Source organism: Electrona antarctica (genome assembly GCF_951216825.1).
Source record: "Electrona antarctica genome assembly, chromosome: 7".
NCBI classification, from domain to species: domain Eukaryota; kingdom Metazoa; phylum Chordata; class Actinopteri; order Myctophiformes; family Myctophidae; genus Electrona; species Electrona antarctica.
Window position 1 is genome coordinate 41,601,056 of NC_136812.1, and position 20,973 is coordinate 41,622,028.

General features: G+C 42.3%; 1 protein-coding gene across 5 annotated transcripts in view; it reads right to left on the reverse strand.

Moving 5' to 3' along the window:
* Positions 1–20,973, reverse strand: part of LOC306926673 (homer protein homolog 3-like) — a 91,682-nt gene that overhangs the window by 44,104 nt on the left and 26,605 nt on the right. For all 5 annotated transcript variants that reach the window (XM_079506065.1, XM_079506064.1, XM_079506063.1 and 2 more), the window contains 3 exons: positions 3,965–4,121; positions 3,311–3,442; positions 2,137–2,244 (listed from right to left, as the gene is read on the reverse strand). In XM_079506065.1, the coding sequence (XP_079362191.1) occupies positions 2,137–2,244; positions 3,311–3,442; positions 3,965–4,121 (397 nt within the window). The remainder of the gene's footprint in view (positions 1–2,136; positions 2,245–3,310; positions 3,443–3,964; positions 4,122–20,973) is intronic.

Here is a 20,973-nt window from a genome sequence, read left to right on the forward strand (position 1 = left end):
CACTCCCATTCACTCCCATAGTATCAGTCCCATAGTAACAGTACCTCCCATTCACTCCCATAGTATCAGTCCCATAGTAACAGTACCTCCCATTCACTCCCATTCAGTCCCATTCACTCCCATAGTATCAGTCCCATAGTACAGTACCTCCCATTCACTCCCATTCATTCCCATAGTATCAGTCCCATATTAACAGTACCTCCCATTCACTCCCATTCAGTCCCATTCACTCCCATTTTGAAAGGTGTGTTAAAATGGCCTAAGTCACATTTTATTATGACTTAGGCAAAATAAAATGGCCTAAGTCTCACTCTTGACATAGGCCATTTTTTTAATAGGGTGTAACAGGGAGGCCTTTTACGTTAGGGCTTAGGCGATTTTACCAGAGGTGGCCAGCATCACCAGGAGTTGATTTAGGCCAAAAACTCATTTTCGGCAAAAAATGACTTAGGCCATTAGTTTAACTGACGATATGATTCATGATAACTACTTTTTTATGTATGTGATGTATTGCCATGCTTTTTGTTCTTGCTTAATGTAAGTCACTCTGGATTAAGAGCGCCTGCTAAATGCCTAAATTGTAATTGGGTCAGCGGCCAAGTCCTTCCTTGACATGAAAAAGTTTGAAGAGAGAGAAAACTAGAAGACATTTGTAGAATCGCCCTCAGGTCTTAATGGGTTAAAACACTACAGTGCTAACATTAGAAGCATAAAATGACTATAAGAACACAGACATTGAATCTGTCACCTTCCAGTCACAGTCTCTCTAACCTGGCTCTGTCAGTCTGATGGGGCAATGTTATTAACCAAATTAACTCCTACGTATGCGAGGATGTCATACGATATACAGTACATATACATATACGTAATAGGACTAAAAGGAATCTGTGGGACTTAGCTGCACTGCTCTGAAATGAATGCAAGTTCGTCATTAAATAAGCCGAGATGCCTTTACTGTCGATTAACACCAGTCTGTCTGTGTGTCCCGACCGAGCGCTGTGCTCACTGCTCCTAATGCAGTTATGATAGGATAGGGAAATGCACAGGACACTTTTCACATAATTAATTATACAGTGACAAAGATACCCCAAAGGAAAGGGAACCAAGAGAGAGGTAATTGAATTGTCAGAAGCTCTCCTTCCTACTGTTGTAGGAAGGAGAGCGCACACGTGCACACGCACGTGCACACACACACACACACACACACACACACACACACACACACACACGCACACGCACACACAGTTTGTATTGATTAGAGTAGATAAGACAGCAGTCATTGATGTGAAACATAATGAATGAATGAAAACACTACAGCAGTACGGACACACTTCTACCCTACAGCTGTTCAGGGCTGTAAGAACACACTTCTACCCTGAGTCTGTTCAGGGCTGTGAGGGCACACTTCTACCCCGAGTCTGTTCAGGGCTGTGAGGCACACTTCTACCCTGAGTCTGTTCAGGGCTGTGAGGGCACACTTCTACCCTGAGTCTGTTCAGGGCTGTAAGGGCACACTTCTACCCTGAGTCTGTTCAGGGCTGTGAGGGCACACTTCTACCCTGAGTCTGTTCAGGGCTGTGAGGGCACACTTTTACACTACAGCTGTTCAGGGCTGTGAGGGCACACTTCTACCCCAAGTCTGTTCAGGGCTGTGAGGGCACACTTCTACCCTGAGTCTGTTCAGGGCTGTGAGGGCACACTTCTACCCCAAGTCTGTTCAGGGCTGTGAGGGCACACTTCTACCCTGAGTCTGTTCAGGGCTGTGAGGGCACACTTTTACACTACAGCTGTTCAGGGCTGTGAGGGCACACTTTTACACTACAGCTGTTCAGGGCTGTGAGGGCACACTTTTACACTACAGCTGTTCAGGGCTGTGAGGGCACACTTTTACACTCTTCTTTATAGGAACGTAAAGACAAGAACATACTGACTTTTGCAAGTCAAGGACCGCCAAATTTGACCAAAAGAGAAGATTTGTGTAAGGTTTTTTCAAAATGAATAAAACATTTCCAATACTTTCAAGATTTTCTTTTTTTGAGGGGCCGGCTAGCCCCTCCTATGCCCAGCTTTGTCTGTTTGTGTAAACACAAACACGATGAAAAAGAAGAAGAACATTGAAGCATTTCCCAGACTCACCTGAGGGGCGGCGATGTTGAGCGCAGGGTTGGCCATTTCAAACCTCTCCTGGGCCTTCTCTCTGACCAAACGGGCCGCTTCCTTCACCTCTTTAAACTGATCTGAGAACTGTGCAGGGAACATACAGCCTGTTAACTCACCGACTCCCTTCACCTCTTTAAACTGATCTGAGAACTGTGCATGGAACATCAGAATATTTAAAAGATCACAAATTTACACGAGTTAACCTTTTAAGAAGTAGTGAAAATAGCAAATCTACAGGCTCACAACACATCACATCGCAACATGTTCCTCCCAGGGAGCTAAAAAGTCTGGGAACAAGTCTGACAACATCAGTGCGACTAGAGGGTCATGTTTTCTATTGGAACCCCCCATGGATATCCCATCCCAATCCCTATGGATATGAAGCATCAACCGAAAAGAAGAACTATTCATGCAGAAGAAGTGAGAAAAACAAATCCTTTTCTCCAAACACAGACATTATCAAATAGGCCTATAACTCGATATCATAAACGACAGTCACACATCCTGTGACATAATCGCCTGGGTGGTTGTTAGCACTAAAACGTGCCTATGGGAATTCCAATATAAAACATTACTTTGTGACCCAGGCGTAGTGACGTCAGGACCTCAATATTCTATTTCACTCTTTTATGCTGAGTTTATACTCTGCATGACACTAGCATACGAACACAGAATAAATTGGGTTTCATCTACTGTATATCCTCTACTTCAGGATAAAAATATATATTTAAATATATCAAAAACTCTTTTTGGGCATCTGCCACTTGAATTAAGGTGACTTGATTAATTGACATCAAAAAGGGCCTGTCAGCTCAAACAAACAATGCAATTCTTTTTTTCTTGTATATGCATGTCCTCTCCTGACAATTCTTTGTTTTCAATAGTGTCTCTGTAGATTCTACTTTGAATTGTTCATTGCCAAGTCATCATTTACTTAAAGCTCATTTTTAAAACAACACGGGTCGACCCACATAAATCACAGTAAAATTGGATAAAACAGACCACAGATTGGTTTGGTAGGAGGTAGGGGATTAAAAATAAATGTAATTAAACCCATTGAGTGCGTGCGTGTTACCTGTTGTAACTGTTTCTGTCAGAAGTCCAGACACAGTGTTGGTGTGTGCGTGTGTGCGTGCGTGTGTGTGTGTACCTGCTGTAGGTGTTGCTCTGTGCTGAAGCCCAGTCCGTACACAGTGTTGGCTCTGCTGTCAGCCCACTGCCCAAACTTCTGAGACGTCTTGGTGAACGTCATGTTGGGAGTAATGGTGCTGTTAATGATGGCCTGCACACACACACACACACACACACACACACACACACACACACACACACACACACACACACACACACACACACACACACACACACACACACACACACACACACACACACACACACACACACACACACACACACACACACACACACACACACACACACACACACACGCGCACACGCACACGCACACACACACACGCACACAACATGATTTATTCATGTCCACATAAAGGACAAATAATTTGGTGGTGACAGAACATATTGCATATTAAGCAACATAAGCACGGACACAGCAACACATCACTGTATAAATTATGAAGCAGTTTATTCTGACTATCAATGGACACACGCACACACGCACGCACGCACGAGGGTTTGAAATTGAAACATTTCAAGTGAGGAACTGAAACTCAAACAGTCTGACTCAAACTAAATATATGTTGACTGTCACTATTCCTTCTGTCCCTCCCCCACCTCTGTGTGTCTGTCTGTCTGTCTGTCTGAATATAAGTGGGCAGTGTCTCACCTTGGTCCCGCCCACACTGATGATGCGGTAGACGCTGCGCCCGGCATCGTAGAAGAAGGACACGGTGACAGCGTGCTTGCTGGCTGGGAGCCAGTTCCTCTTAGTGGCCGGATCGATCTGGAACACATGGGCTCTGCTGCTGAAGATAGGCTGCTCCCTGGATGCACACACACACACGCACGCACGCACAGGCACAGGTTTGTATTAGTATACTTGTGTGACATCGCCACTCAACCAAGTTTAAAATAGGGAAAAGTCTAAAGCTAACCCCTAAAAATCTAATCCTAACCCTAGCCACTAAATGTCTAATCCCAACCTGAGCATTTGTCTAACTGTAAACCTGTCATGATGAAACAATTTTCCTGTGATGACCAGGAATACTATACTTGTCAAGATAGTTGGTCCTCACAAGTATAGAGCAGCACGCACGCAGCCACACGCACGCAGCCACACGCACATGCACATGCACATGCACGCACGCACACGCACACAGAAGGAAAGATAATTACGTGATTAGCATATTGTTACATATGGAGAGTCAATTTGCATAACTATATGCTAGCCTATATATTAATTTGGAGAAGAAGAAAGTCATCATGAATTTCTTCTAATTTTAGATTTTAGATCTGTTGGGGCAAAGCAGTCTCTAACAGAGAGATATCACGAGCAATGCTCCTGTTTTTACACCTCTTCCCCTCCAAGCCTCAACAAAAGTTTAACCGGTCTGATATTTTAATCCACAATTAATTGTGCCTGACAGCGACAATATGTTTTCTCTTTTTTACAAGGGCTTTGTAAAGTTGAAATAACATTGACATTGTGAACTACAGTCTACAAACCCTGGGAGGATGTTTTGGTTGTATTTGCAGCAGAGCCTGTGAGCTGTGTGTTGTGTGATCATGTGTGTGTGTGTGTGTGTGTGTGTGTGTGTGTGTGTGTGTGTGTGTCCGTCCGTGCGTAAACATGTAGCTAGGTGTAATGTTAGAGACCACATAAGTGAACCTTTCAAGTCCCGTTTTGTCAACTCGCTGTTTTCTGCAATACATTACTCTATAAGCCATATCTCCAAAACTGGTGGGTCAAACTGAACAACCAATATGCCTGGAGGACTACTTGAAATATCCTATTGGTCCAGAGATAAAATAAAGAAATAGGGAAATAGCATTCATATAGCAAATAGGGAGGGGTGATATGACTTCAAATCAATAATATCATGATTATTTGAATGATAAAAAAAATTGTGAAAATGGCATCTACAACTTGTAGATTGGCTATTTTCACTAATTCAATCTTGTACTGTATGTATAATACAAGGTTAATAGTACTACTAACCCTACAGCTTAGGTAGGTATAATGCAGGGTTAAGTGGTTAATCAGACTAATCAATTTTAGATTATAAAAAATATTACATTTTAAAAACATATATAAATATATATAATCCATTATCAAAGTCAAAGTCAAAGTCGTATGATTAGTCACAGACGTTACCGCAGTGAAATTTGTTCTCCGCATTTGACCCATCTCTTGGAACGGTGAGCCGCAGCGTGCGCCGCGCTCAGGAATCATCAGTCGATTTGACCCCCAATCCAACCCATTGATGCCGAGTGCCAAGCAGGGAGGTCCCATTTTCTCGTCTTTGGTATGACCCGGCCGGGGATCGAACCCCGACCTCCCAGTTTCAGGGCGGACACTCTAACCACAAGGCCACTGTCTGGTGAATTATAAGTGGGTTATTGATTCTAAATATCGGTTTTGATATATTTTTCAGAGAGAGGAATGAAAATACACTGCGTATGCCTGAAGACGGTCCGGAGGGACCAAAACGTTGCCTCCTGTACCGATACGCAGTGTGCGGGTGTATTTTCATTCCCTTCATTGATGTCCACTGGCCTACGCACCTGTGCATACAGTTGGGTGCCACCGATATTGTCCCTTATCATTTGACCCATTTAGGCCTGACCTCAAAACTTTTAAAAATCCTTCTAAATCCTGAAAAAATCCTTCTAAATTTTCATGATTTTTCAAAAATAGCAGACATACAAGCTCGTAGCGCGCCACTCGGTGGCACGCTATGAGCTTGTAGATCTGCTATTTTTCAATAGCTAAATTATAACATAATGTTTAAAACACCAAAAGGGGTTCCCGCCCAAAATGGGTTAACTGTCCTTTTGCGCAGATCACGCAAACCTCAGCAAAAAGAAAAGGACAATATCGATGGCCACCAACTGTACGCCTGATTTCTAGCTGTGTGGAAGCTTTTTCCTACAGTTGATATATTTTTCAGATAATTGCCCAGTCCTGGTTGTAAAGTGCTGGTGTAATGAGGCCCCAGAATGCTCTTCTAAACTCCAACCGCTGCACTGCATTGATCCACAGTGGCACGGTCTATGGAGAGCACATGAATGAAAGCTAGTCTCGATATGGCTCATTGACTCATGTACATTCAACTAATTGATGCTGATGGGAGGAATCAACATTACACTGCTAATAGCCTCCACATAATGATAATGTAACGCTATGCATAATTTACATATAATGAGCATTGCCATTTTGCCACAGTGAGGATGCATTGTTCTCTGCAAACTGCGTAGAAGTATGTCTCTATCTATATAGGCCAAAGCCGGCGCTAGAACACTGTTGCAGTCAACTGGAAGGAACAACGTTGCACTTGGATTTGCATAAGAACAACAGAACATGGCATGATGATTTTGTTTGGAGCAGAGCTTAGTGAACCCAGGAGAGACCAGAGGAGGCAATAGAGAGGAGAGAACAGCACGCAACATTCAGTACCCGGCTACGTTTTCAATGCAACAACTAATTAGAGGCAGAGGTAGCCTAAAGGTTAGAGGAGGGGGTTAACGAAGAGAAAATTGTTCAAAATGTTCCTCTCGAAAAATGTGGGGGAGGACAGCGAAATGTGTGAGCCGTTTCGCCATCACATAAAGATACACAAAACATCTAACAATTGGACCATCTTAAATCCTTCCTTACAATGGCTCCCTGTCATTGAATTGATTTCAAAATACTACTGTTGGTCTAGAACGCTTTGAATGGTTTTAGAGCCAAAGAAATAAATATTTCGGTTCTTGTGCGATATCATGAACCATCCAGATCTCTCAGCAGGTCATCTAGGAAAGGTCTGTGTTCTGTCCCTAAAAGTACCAAAAATAAATGTGGGGAAGCAGCATTTCGTTTTTATGGACTACATATCTGGAACAAACTCCCAGAAAACTGCAGGTCTGAACTTGTTTTTGTGCTTTTTGTTTTTCTTGTCTGTTTTATTGTATTGTGCTTTTAATTTATACCTTTCTAGTTTGTCTCACTTTATCTGTATACATTTGATTCATCTTTATGTGAAAACATAAAAATTCAATAAAAAATGTTATTTAAAAAAAAAACACACACAACTAAAGACCTTTCCGTTTGCCGCTGATTGAGTTACTTTTCTCTTCGGCACTGTAATTGCATCTGTTAATTCTTTTACTTGACTTGTTTTATGCATCCTAATGTTTTAAATGTGTTTCCTTTGCTTGGTGTTCTGTGTAAAGCACATTGAATTGCCTTGTTGTTGAAATGTGCCATACAAATTAAACATCCTTAGCTTAAGCTTTATTATTTGTTTTTCACGCTCTAAAACGGGCCTAACCGAACTCCTGCACTGTCACACCTCAGGTTCTGTTATGCACCGAGAACCAGGATAAAAAGCAAAAGCAGAGGTGAGTAAGCATTTGTAGCAGTGCTCTGGATCAGCTAGCCTCTCCACTTTCCATCTGCCCAGACCCTTGTGGCTAGAAATCTTTACTGAAGATTCACTTTTTCTCCCTGGCATGCAATTCTAGTTGACCTTCACACCATGGTGTTTGCTGTAGTGCAGGCTACTGTTGTTATAAACCCTTGGTGTTTCGTCTGTGTAATGTTTTCATTACTGACTATTGTTTTGTTCTGATCATTGACCTGTACAGCACTTTGGTTGTTTTAAACACACTAACTTTATAAATCGTCTGTCGGGTGGTAACCTCCCATGTCCAAAACTGTAGCAAAAGTAACAGATCTACAAGCTCAAAAAGTGTCGCTTCGTGCCTCGTTTCAAGCTTGTAGATCTGCTACTTTTAATACTTTTCTGTGGTACTGTAGTATGATCACGTATTGGGCATTAATTGAAGAAAAAAACACAAAGTTAGAATATGGAGATAAGAGGTTTCTGCCCAACAGCAACACATTTCCTGGTCAGCTGAGTTTCCTGGTCAGAATGTAACAGTATTGAATAAAAGTAGGACACACATCTCTAGCAAACCTACCTTGAGACAAATAAACTGTGTTTGGAAAGGGTTATGGGAACGGGATGGGAACTAAATATATTTATGCGTGATTGCGTCCCGCACCTCAAATAGCCGATCTACAAGCCCACAAAGCGTGGCTAAAGCAGCACTGGCTATTTTCGGCCAGTGCAGAACAATACATCAGATTTAATCTCATCAGTGAAGAGAGTTGTGCTGTAAGATCTGAGATGTGTGGCCATTGATTAGAATTGATGTGTTTCAAAGTGACAACCGTAACGGTGAACGTTCCAACCACATAATGAACCTCCACTTTGTTCCCTGTACACCACATTGTTGTTAGCTTAAAAACATAGCGATGTTTGCTAGAGATGTACCAATACCATTTTTCAATCTCAATTCCGATACGCATAACTTGCCTATCGGTCGATGTTGAGAACGATCAGATACCAGTTACTTAGTAGCTTACAAAGTTGGGTCCAAATGGACCCTTACAGGTATGAATGTAACCCTGAGTGTACAAATGGAATCCATTTGGTTCCATCTGTACTCTCGTTTGAGAACCACTGACCAAAAAATAATTTACATTTCCGTTAATATTGTTACAAAAATGTGCAGGGCAAGTTAGTAAATGTACAGAAACAGAAACATACAAAATTCAAACTGATTTCTGTAAATGGCATATGTCATACGAGATATATTTCGTCCTATCGTAATGGTCATAGACTGGCACACTCGCCGATAGTATGCCGGTAATAATAACCAGCATTTTTGCCTAGAATCGGCAGCTTTTCCGATACTGGTATCGGTATCAGAACAAGTCTATCCATAACATACTAGTGGAAAAATAATAATTACAATACTTATATTCTATTATGATTGTATTGGCGCGCTTGTGGACGAGCAAGGTTATCCGCTGCCCAGCAACGTGGGTACTCGTCGTGCTTCTGTTGCTTTGCACACGGTTGGCTTCAGTACGTATAAGCCTAGCCTACACGTGCATTCCAAGGACTTTGGTTTCAGTACTGGAGCCAACGTCCTTGGATGCGTGTGTAAGCTCTATAGCACTACAGAGCCTATACGCACATCCAAGGACTTTGGCAAAAGATGAGTGGTGTTAGCATGACATATTTGTCTTCACTGCAGCACGGCACCAACGTGCAGTATATCCCTGTGGCAGTACTGTACTACACACTGAGCACTCACTGAATCTCACTGCAGACATCCATGCTAAACATGTACTGTTGACACAGTAAGACATTTAGGTTCTAGACCTCCAGTTGTAGGCTACACAGAAGGGGGGGGACTTTTTTCATTATTATTTCCACACAACAACTCTAAAGGTATATTCATTATTAATGACATAGTTCAATGTTGAAGACGAGTGGAATTCCCCTTTAACTAATTTTGCTAGGGACCCCCTGGAACCCTCCCAAGGACCCCTGGGGGTCCCCAGACCCCACTTTGGGAACCAATGCTGTAAAAGATAAAATGGCACACGCAATCCTATTTAAAAGCCCTCTCCAGCCACTCCAACACAACACCATTACACCTGATGCACTCCGGTCCAACTCAGTCATAGTTCTCGGCTCACTTGAACCCCGTCTCGATTCAGTGATGCTTATAAAAACCAATTAATGACAGCCATTACAACAATTACAGTTAATTACATTCATATTACATCTGGATCCCACTGAGATTTACATAATATCGTCTGTCGGGCAGAAACCATGTATCTCCATATTTTTATATATTTTATTTTTTCGTAAATTAATGCCCTCTCTCGCACAATATAGACGCTATTTTCGTTGCTTTCTAATCATTTTTAATGTGAAGGTGATTAAGTCCGTCTGCGGGTTTAACGAATATTTAATTTAAATGTAAGGGTCCGGGTTAGAGCTTGTGACTAATAAACTACATTGGATCCATTAAACACAGGTTATGTATTCCAGTGGTTCGCTTTTTATTTTATTTCTTATCCTGTGATTTTGTAGGTAACCCATTTTTTCAAAAGCTGTAATCCTGGGTGCTACTCACCCTCTGCCAACCTGGGGAGAGCCCTGAATTGAGCAGGCCGCTTCTTATCACCCGACAGGGGAGAGTTTCCCCGGTTGGACGTAGCGCGCGGAAGAAACACGTTATTCCAACCAGTTCCTTTCCCCTCCATCAGGCGCCCCGGCTCCCCGGCTGGCTAGGGGGATACAGTATAGAGACCAGGATTACTGCATGTTTTTTGTGAGGGTACCTACTACCTACCCTAGGGTACACGGGAGAACGTGCAAACTCCACACAGAACGGCCCTTTCGCCACCCCGCCTAGGGTATGGGCACTGATGACGCGGAGGAGTTGACTAAATCTACAGTTGATAAGTTGAACGTATAAATGGATAAAGTGGTTAAAATGACTGTGATGCCACGTTACCTTTGCTGGGGACCCCCCTGAAACCCCCCGTAAAGACCCCTGGAAAGTCCCCGAACTGCACTTTGAGAACCACTGCTTTATCCCATGCCCTGAAAAGTAAGGGTCTTATGGACCTACAAGGTTTCCACCCGACAGTGAGGACATTTCTCTGGTTAATGAGTGGAGATGAGTGACAGCTGTGGGTCTAGCGGTGTGTCAGCAGCTCATAACAAATATTAATATGTGCTGTCAGTCTTCAGGTCCTTCAGCTGCTCCACAGTGCTGGACCGTAACTCACTACATTTACTTGATGTCAGGCAGGAAACCTCTTATCTCCATATTATATTACGTTTTCATGTTTATTGTATATAAATAACGGCCCTACCTTAATTGGATCATGCTACAGCTTCACACGAAAGCATCGAAAGTAGCAGATCCGCAAGCTCGAAATGTGGCGCGAAGCGACGCGTTTTGAGCTTGTAGATCTGCTACTTTTGCTGGTTTTGAGTGGTGCCTCCGCTCCATTACGCAGCTGTGTGTCCCTATGTCTGTCCCTATATGTATGTCCCTATGCGTGTCCCTGTGTCCGAGCACGGAATGCTGCAACACGGTAACTCTGTCATTTCGCGAGCGTTTCGGAGGCGGGAAGGCTCGCCGGAACAGGGCCGGCCCCCTGGGCATGTTCGTGGGGGTCGGGATGTTCCGGGGACCCCCGGGGGACCCCGCACGGTAACTCTGTCATTTCTACAAACATAATCAAAGTACAGTACAGAGCACAGTACACTACAATACAGTACATAGCACAGTACAGAACAGTAACTGTTAGTGAATACATGTAATACAAATGTTGTTCTTTTGACTCCACTACATTTCTAGGAAGGAAGAGACTCCTAGGACCCAAACTCACAAAGACATTTAGTCGATCTACAAGAAAGATCTGCTATTTTCAAATTATTTATATATTTTATATCTTTGCATTATTATTTTTTTTTTTGGGGGGGGGGGGGACATTAGCATTTAAATATTTTCAAAACGTGTTTTATGTTCTAAATTTCAACACAATATAAAAAAGAAATTAAAAAAAAATATTTAATTCTTAATGCATGGGTTTTAAACAATTACTCTTATTACTTGTAGTATTGGTCTCCAGTAGTGGTAGTAGATAGAGGACCTCTGCTGAAAAGTAACGTTTCATGGACATACAAGGTTTCCACCCGACAGTGACCATATTCTCCTGTTAATGAGAAAAGATGAGTGACGGCTGTGGGTCTAGCTCTGTGTCAGCATCTCATAACATGTCTGTCTGTCTGTCTGTCTGTCTGTCTGTCTGTCTGCCTGCCTGCCTGCCTGCCTGCCTGCCTGCCTGCCTGTCTGTCTGTCTGCCTGCCTGCCTGCCTGCCTGCCTGCAAGACTCTCTGCAGTTAGCTAATGGTAATGTATATTCAGAGGCTTGTGCGTGTTATTTCATTTATTTTTTAAGATATTTTGACTTTATTGATAGATCACAGTAGTCTGACAGGAAATGGGGAGAGAGAGATGGGAGGGAAGACACGACAGCAAAGGTCGTCGGGATCAGGACTCGAACTGCATTTGATGGTTAACCTTGAGTTAGTGAATTTTGTGAGTTTGAATGAATTTGTTCCTGTCATGTGTGCGGCTGGGGGGGCGACACGACACACATGGCAGGAGAACCTTGCAGTTCCTTTGTTTCTTCGTTTTGCCCCATTCAGTGATTGTGTATTCAATCGTCCCTAGATATATCCTTTTGTCTTCGTTTTGCTCCACTCAGTGATCATGCATTTCATTAGTCAGTCTTACCACTTGTGGGCTTAATGCCTGCGTTCGTTTGTGCGTATTGTGTGAATTATGCTCAAGCCATTATTCTGGTCTGTTTAATTAATTCTAACATGTGAAAGGCTGTTTTATATGTAGAGATGAGAGATTCAATGTATTGTCAATGTACAGTACAAGTACAGTACAGTACATTGACAATTAATTAATTCTAACATGTGAAAGGCTATTTTATATAACCCCATGTACTAAAATGAATTGGTTTCAATTATCCATTAGTTTTATTGAGTTGTAATATTGTGGTCCTCCTGATGTGTCCCGTTTTTCTTTTTTTGTTGATATTTTGGTGGCTTTTTCTGCCTTTATTGATAGATGAAAGTATTTTGACTGGAAATGGAGAGAGATGGGGTGACATGCAGCAAAGGTCGTCGGGATCGGGAGTCGAACCCGCAACACGCCGTCAGGCTGGATTACCAGCCTAGGTACCCGGACCGCTAGGCCGGCCGGCCCAGGCCATGTGTCCTGTTTACGTGATTATTTAATATGTTCCGGTATCTTGTGAATTGAAATTTCCCTCGCATTTTCCGCTGCTATTTTCCATTTACGGGCTGTTGCACGTTCGTTTGTAGTAATGTTGTATGATCCTGCAAAGGGTCGTGAAACAGATTTGGACATACAAGGTTTCCACCCGACGTTATACTCAAATATGTTGATTAGCTGTCATACAGCGGCCCTGTGACATGCAGCGCTGTGCCCACCAGGTCAGTGGAGGGACAGAGGAGCATGCGTATTTCACATGGCATTGTCACATCTGTCACGCAGAGCCTCGGGGGGGCATGTGACACACATTCAGGGGACAGACTAGCCAGCTGGCATGTTCCAAACCCTTATACCAGCCTCCAGGTTCCAGCATGTTCCAAACCCTTATACCAGCTTCCAGGTTCCAGCACGTTCCAAACCCTTATACCAGCCTCCAGGTTCCAGCACGTTCCAAACCCTTATACCAGCCTCCAGGTTCCAGCACGTTCCAAACCCTTATACCAGCCTCCAGGTTCCAGCACGTTCCAAACCCTTATACCAGCTTCCAGGTTCCAGCACGTTCGAACCTTATACAAGCCTCCAGGTTCCAGCACGTTCGAACCTTATACAAGCCTCCAGGTTCCAGCACGTTCGAACCTTATACAAGCCTCCAGGTTCCAGCACGTTCCAAACCCTTATACCAGCCTCCAGGTTCCAGCATGTTCGAACCTTATACAAGCCTTCAGGTTCCAGCACGTTCGAACCTTATACAAGCCTCCAGGTTCCAGCACGTTCGAACCTTATACGAGCCTCCAGGTTCCAGCACGTTCCAAACCCTTATATCAGCCTCCAGGTTCTAGCCACATAGGTTAGAGCACTGCTTCCCAAACACTGGGTCGGGACCCATTTGTGGGTCACCGACCAACCTTTATGGGTCACAAAACTCGAGTAAAAAAAAAAGCAGAAAAACCACTGGGTTAGAGAGCCAACACAATACACTGCAGCTGCGCTGCTCCAACACTAAATCACACTTTTAGCACATAATAAATCATCACAAACAAAGCGGATTCTGTGGCAATATATTTTCCAATCACTTAACCACTATTCCAGAGTAAACGTTCGGCAAACACAGCCAATCTAGAAGAAGCTCACAACGCATCACCAGAGATTTGGTGTAGTAGGGAAAAAAGGAGGGGGCCAAATATAGACCCCTGGGGGACAATGGTCAACGCCATTTCAAAATGATCCGATGTATGCTAACAAGCTCCAGTCTACATGCCGATCTACAAGCTCACAACGCATCGCAATGCATTGAGAGCAGAGCTCATACTGTAGAATCGATATTTTCACAAATCAATTAATGTTTACGTTGTTTGAAAGTTTTGCCTATAATGGAATGCCCAAATAATAGAGATGCCAGGGCGAAAGTGTTTTCTTTAATGGAATGCCCAAATAATAGAGATGCCAGGGCGAAAGTGTTTTCTTTAATCCATTGAGACCTGGAACACATCCATGTCACGTTAGCGTTTAACCACTAACCCATTTTGGGCGGGAACCCCTTTTGGTGTTTTAAACATTATGTTATAATTTAGCTATTGAAAAATAGCAGATCTACAAGCTCATAGCGCGCCACCGAGTGGCGCGCTATGAACTTGTAGGTCTGCTATTTTTTTAAAATCGTTAAAATGTGCCTCAAATCTTTCAGAAAATTGTCATGATTTAGAAAACTTTTTTTTTTAAATTTCGACGTCAGGCCTGAATGGGTTAATGGAATGCCCAAATAATAGAGATGCCAGGGCGAAAGTGTTTTCTTTTAAGTGCCCAGTGTTATTACCCTTTTAGAATTTGAATATTTATTCAGTCCCTTGTCAAAATGTCCTAATAGGATTTTCCTTCTGTAATACCGATAAGGATCGGGTAGGAATTCACAAAAAAGAAACACAATCTAAAATCTTATCGTATAATATACGATAAGATCTCAATTGCTCACACACACACACACACACACACACACACACACACACACACACACACACACACACACACACACACACACACACACACACACACACACACACACACACACACACACACACACACACACACACACACACACACACACACACACACACACACACACACACAAAGTACATTGACTCAAGTACAGTACAGCTTTGAGGTACTTTTACTTTACTTGAATATCGTCGCTGATAGTCAGAAGAAACATCTTATCTCCATATACTAACTTTTGTTTGTTTTTTCTGAAATTAACGCTATACTTGATCATGCCACAGCACACAAAAGCATCACAAGCAGCAGATCAACACGCTCAAAACACGTCGCAAAGCAACGTGTTTGAGCTTGTAGATCTGATACTTTTGCCAATTTGAATCCTGAAAAGTAACATGAAAAGTAACATGAAATCTCATATGAGATTTCCATCCATCCAACAACAGAGACGATATTCACATTTTTGCAATAATTTACACTTCTACTCCACTACATCTCAGAGACATATATATTTTACTCCACTACTTAAGTGACAAGTTACTTTGTAGATTTAGATTTGCTTATTATAAAACATTACATAAACCAATTAAGCCCCATTATATACTTGGACTATTTGAAACTAGCCGACCGACAAAGCTAAAAAACACATCACAACGTGACGCATTGTGAGTTTATAGATCGGCAATTTTCGAAAAAGAGGTTTTGGACATTCGCATTTGGTAGTGTAAGTATATATTTTTATTGAAATGTTTGTTTGTGGCTTTCACCTTTATTTTATATTCTTGAGTCTCCTAGGAACAGCGATGTCTGTCCCTCCCTTTGTCTGTCTGTCCCTATGTATGTTTAGGGTACCAACAGGGTTGCATCACTCACTTCAGACAAGTCTGATTTTTTTATAGAGGGACAGACAGTAGGCTGACAGGAAATGCGGAGAGAGATGGGGGGTGACATGCAGTAAAGGCCATCGGGATCGGGAGTCGAACCCACGTTACAATGCCAGACTGGATTACCAGCCAAAGTGCCTGAACTGCTGAGCCACGGCCCAGGCCAAGTATATTTTGAAGTCAATAGCTTTGTACTCTTCTTACTCAAGTAATACTTTTGAATAAAAGGCATTTTACTCATAACAGAGTATTTTTATCATATACATTGGCGTGTTGCTACTTTTACTTAAGTAAAAATATCCGTGTACTTCTTCCACCACATGCAGTGGGAGGGCTGCATGTGGCGTCCATATAGATCCTTCCTTCCCTCAGATCGTAGAAACCCCACCTCTCCCCCCGTCGCGTCTGACTGGAACTGCCTGCTAGTTTGCCATGCATGAATACAGGCAGATAAGAGGGCCAATGTGAATGAAATATGAACTATAATCTGCTACATCATTAACCTGAGTGGAACACTGTCATTACGTCCGTAATACGTTGCAGTAGCACGTTTACAAAGCATTAACCTGAGTGGAACACTGTCATTACGTCCGTAATATGTTGCAGTAGCAGCGGCAGCGGTGTGGCAGCGGTGGCCGAACGGATAGCGGCGCGGTCTAGATACCGGAAGGTTCCCAGTTCGAATCAGCCGTCCGACACGTTAAAATTACCACCGCTGAAATGCCCTTGAACAAGGCATCAACCACTACGATGAAATGTGTTCTATGAGCAGGGCCTGGCTGGAAACAAGTTCTTGAGCTTAGCCCAGATACCCTGGGTAAATATAGATTTCATTTCATTTCATTTCATTTCAGCACGTTTACAAAGCACGGTAACACAAAAGGAGTGAAAGGAGTACATGGCGCTATATATATTGTTTGGGGATCAAGCAAGAGAGGCAAGGTTGAGAAGTGTAGGCCTGTCACAATCACAATTATTACACAATCGCCTATTATCGCAATTATTTGAGATAATCGCTATTATTTTGACGATCATTCTGTGTATCCCTGCACTGGTTACACCAAATGACCTTGGTACATAGAAGTGCCGTTACATTTAAATACATTGCTATTTGTTTCGCGATGGTTTTATACCAAGTTAATGCAAAACATTGAACAGCTATTTCTAACATAAAATGCAATTTTTTTTATAGTTTCGTAAGATAGTCTTCCTTTAAGTTGCAATGTAACACAGCTCTGTTTATGCATTTATTTATTCACATTTAATTGTACATACATTGTTTCATTTGGATTTTTTTGTTCTACTTTTGCTTTGATAATGTAAATATGTGATGTTATATTTCTCATGCCAATAAAGCTCCTTTGAATTGAATCGAATATAACCAATTCAACACTAGTGCTAAAAGAATAAGACAATTCATACTATGTCACAAGATAAACTATATGGTCAACAATATCATGATATCTGATTTGACCCAAATCACAGAGCGTGGCTAATGGCTGGCCAGTGAACATCCTATTGTCTACCACTGTAAAAAGTTATATCTCTGGTCCTCCTCTCAGTCTAGGCTGGCCAGGCATACACTTACAACTCACAACAACGGCCTGGGCCATGGCTCAGTGGTCCAGGCACCTTGGCTGGTAATCCAGTCTGGCAGTGTGCCGCGGGTTCGACTCCCCATTTCCTGTCAGCCTACTGCCTGTCCCTCCATAAAAAAATAAAGGCGAAAGCCACAAAAAAAACATTAAAAAAAAGAAGAAAAAAAGAACTCACAACAACTCTCTGGACTCTCTGGAGTTTGCTGTCACAGCAAACAGAAAAACACCAGCTAAAAAAATCGATCAGACCACTGCAGCTGATTCAGAACACACTTTACTGTGTCTGTCTGTCAGAGAATTGATTTCAAAATGCTACTGTTGGTTTATAAAGCATTGAACGGGTAGGATATGGAAAGCGTTGGCTTTGTACTGAAACCAGATAGAATGGACACATAGTTTTCTTTCCATTCTTCTTTGAATGTTCTGTTTTCACTGTTAAATTGGTACTCTTTAAAAATATGGCAAAAAAAAGAAACTTAAAGAAAAAACTAACCAAAACTGTGTTTCGCCCAGCGGTCCCCAAACTTTTTTGGCCGTGCACCCAGTTACCTCCTGACCTAGCTGACCGAATTTTTAATATGATTATGGCAAAATAATCACAGAATGTCACTGCAATGAGACATGCAGCTGCAGCTGCTCTATCCGCCGGTTGGCGAGGCAACGGTGGGAAAAAAAAGCATCTCCTTACAGTGTTTTACCAGATTCTGGCGTTTGTGTTAAATAACACCATAAAACCACCATTACCCTTTTCATGTCACGCAACCCCTAGAGGGCGTTCGCGCACCACAGTTTGGGAACCCCATTAAAATCAATCTTAAAAACCTATGACTGCACTTTGTGCTGCACTGCAAGCTTGTACATCTGCTATTTGGGAGAAGAAAAAAAATCTTCTTGAAAGCAAAGAGAAGTACTGATTTAGAAGGCATTTGTATAATCAATACACAGAATCCGTCCTCATAGTTAGAATAAATAAGTGTGACTGTGCCCTAAAGCAGTACATTGTTCCTCTCTGTTCTAAGAAGAAACCTTGATAGTGTGAAAGAGCTCTTGTTGAAAGGAGTAGGACTGTGTACAGATAACATTTTCTATTATTTTTTCGTTTGACTAAATATCCTCATTCCACATTCAAGGATGGTGCCTGACTGCACAAAATGAATACAAAAGCATGTCTATCAGTATCAGCACCTATGCCATTTGATTATGCACACATTTTTATTCTGTTTAGTTATACCACACACATATCTATTCATTAACGTCTTATAGCAATATGGCGATGATTGGATCACTGTCGGGGGAAACCTTGTAAATCCTGAAAGTGTTACTTTCAGGATTCAAATTCAAAAATATAAAAAGTAGCAGATTTACAAGCTCAAAACACGTCGCTTCGCACCACGTTTTGAGATTGTGGATCTGCTACTTTTGATGCTTTTGTGTGACGCTGTAGTATGATCAAATAGGACGATAAAATACGAAGAAAATAATTATGGGAGAATGGGAGATACAAGGTTTCTGCCCGATAGCAACGATTTAAGGTGTCATGTCGCACGCTCAATTTTACAATTTAGGCATTTAGCAGATGCTCTTAATCCAGAGCAATTTACAGTAAGCAAGAACAAAAAACATGGTAATACATCAAAACATAAAAAATTGTCATCATGAATCATACGTAGGCTAAGAAGAAGAACAGTGGAATATCTATCTAAGGAAACTATATGTGTATACACTAGAGTGCTATGTCTACGTAAAGTTACATAAATTGAGCCTATGCATACGCCTGTAGGAGGTCGAGGCTAGGCAAGTACTACGGCAAGTGCTATGGGCTAAGATGGAGTCTGAAGAGGTTCAGACTGCGGCGGAAGATTTGGAGTGAATCTGCAGTTCTGATTGCAATGGGAAGTGCATTCCATAGTTTTGGAGCCAGAAGGGAGAAGAGTTTGGGACGTGTGGAGTGTTGTCCTGGCATTTTTAGCAAAGGTACTTCCAGCTTCCCTGCGTCGGCTGATCTGAGCGCTTGGGAGGGTTTGTAGCGTGCGATTAGACTTTCAAGATATGGCGGTGCCATAACTTTGGTTGCTTTGAATGCCAGCATCAGAGTTTTGTACTCTACAATCGCTACAATCCTAGTTTTGGAGCCAGAAGGGAGAAGAGTTTGGGACACGTGGAGCGTTGTCCTGGCGTTTTTAGCGAAGGTACTTCCAGCTTCCCTGCGTCGGCTGATCTGAGCACTCAGGGTTTGTTGTGTGTTATCATACTTGCAAGATGCCATACCTTTGGTTGCTTTGAATGCCAGCATAAGTACGCTCCAGTCCTCAATTTGCCATTGATTGTGTCCATCCAATGGCTTAGAAAATAATTTAAGACAAGTTATTGAACGTATCTGGTCCTCGCTCAGTCTGGCCTGACCAGACACTTAGAACCCAAAGAAAACTGTCTGGATTCAACTGCCTCAGTGTCAGATTACTGCCACAGCAAACAGAACACCAGCCAATCACTAAAGAAATCGATCAGACAATTTGCAGCTGATTCAGAACACACTTTACACTATCTCAGTGGTTTTCATGTCAAGGTCCATTATTTATTCGACATTTGAGCCACAGACCACCATTTGATGAGATTTAGCCTCTCGGACCCAAAACTATTTTGTTGTCGACAATTCCATGCTGAATAAGTGTTGATGTGGTACAATTCCAGACAATTCTAATCTACCTTATCTAATTGTGTAGACTTCTTCTAAATTAAGTAATGGAGATGTTTAACAATAATGTAACTCTTGAAAGCGTAAAATGAAATGTTTTTTCGAAGTTGTAAACAAAGGTTGAATGGGGCAGTTATGACAAAAACTAATGAATACACAAAGAAATGACAGACAATGACTGATACAAGGCAATAATCGAAATAAAAAAGGTATTATGGCCAAAAATAATCACATTTAATATTATACAAAATAGCGGAAATAGCCAATCTACAAGCTCACAACGCGTCACATCAAATAATTGCGATTAGGCCGATCATGTTATAATTGTGACACAGGCCTACAGTACATTTCTGATCTTGTGCTGCAACATCTCTAGACCTTTCAGGTCGTCTGGGGACAGGTCTGCTTTCTGTCCCCAGAAATACAACTAAACTTGAAGCAGCAGGCAGCCTTCAGTTTTTATGCACCACGTATCTGGAACAAACTGAACTTAAAAGAGATGACTGCAGGTCTGATACTGTACAGCTCCGTTTGTCGCTGCCTTTTGATGAAGTTTTACAGAGTTTTTGATGCATTTCTTGTGCTGCACGATATTGTATTAATATATTTGTATGTGTCTGTGTTATTTCATCTTTTACCAGTAAGACGCCCTGAGGGCTAGAAGCAACCTCACCCTAAAGTACAAGGTCGCATGCACGCGTTCGCCTGGGTGACGGCACTGCGGCAGACTGCTGGGCGAGTGCTGGCGCTTTGGCATGGGGGGTCAGATCAACATATGGAATTAATTCTGTACTGGCCATATATGGAGCGTGTCTTGTACAGGGTTTGATGAGGT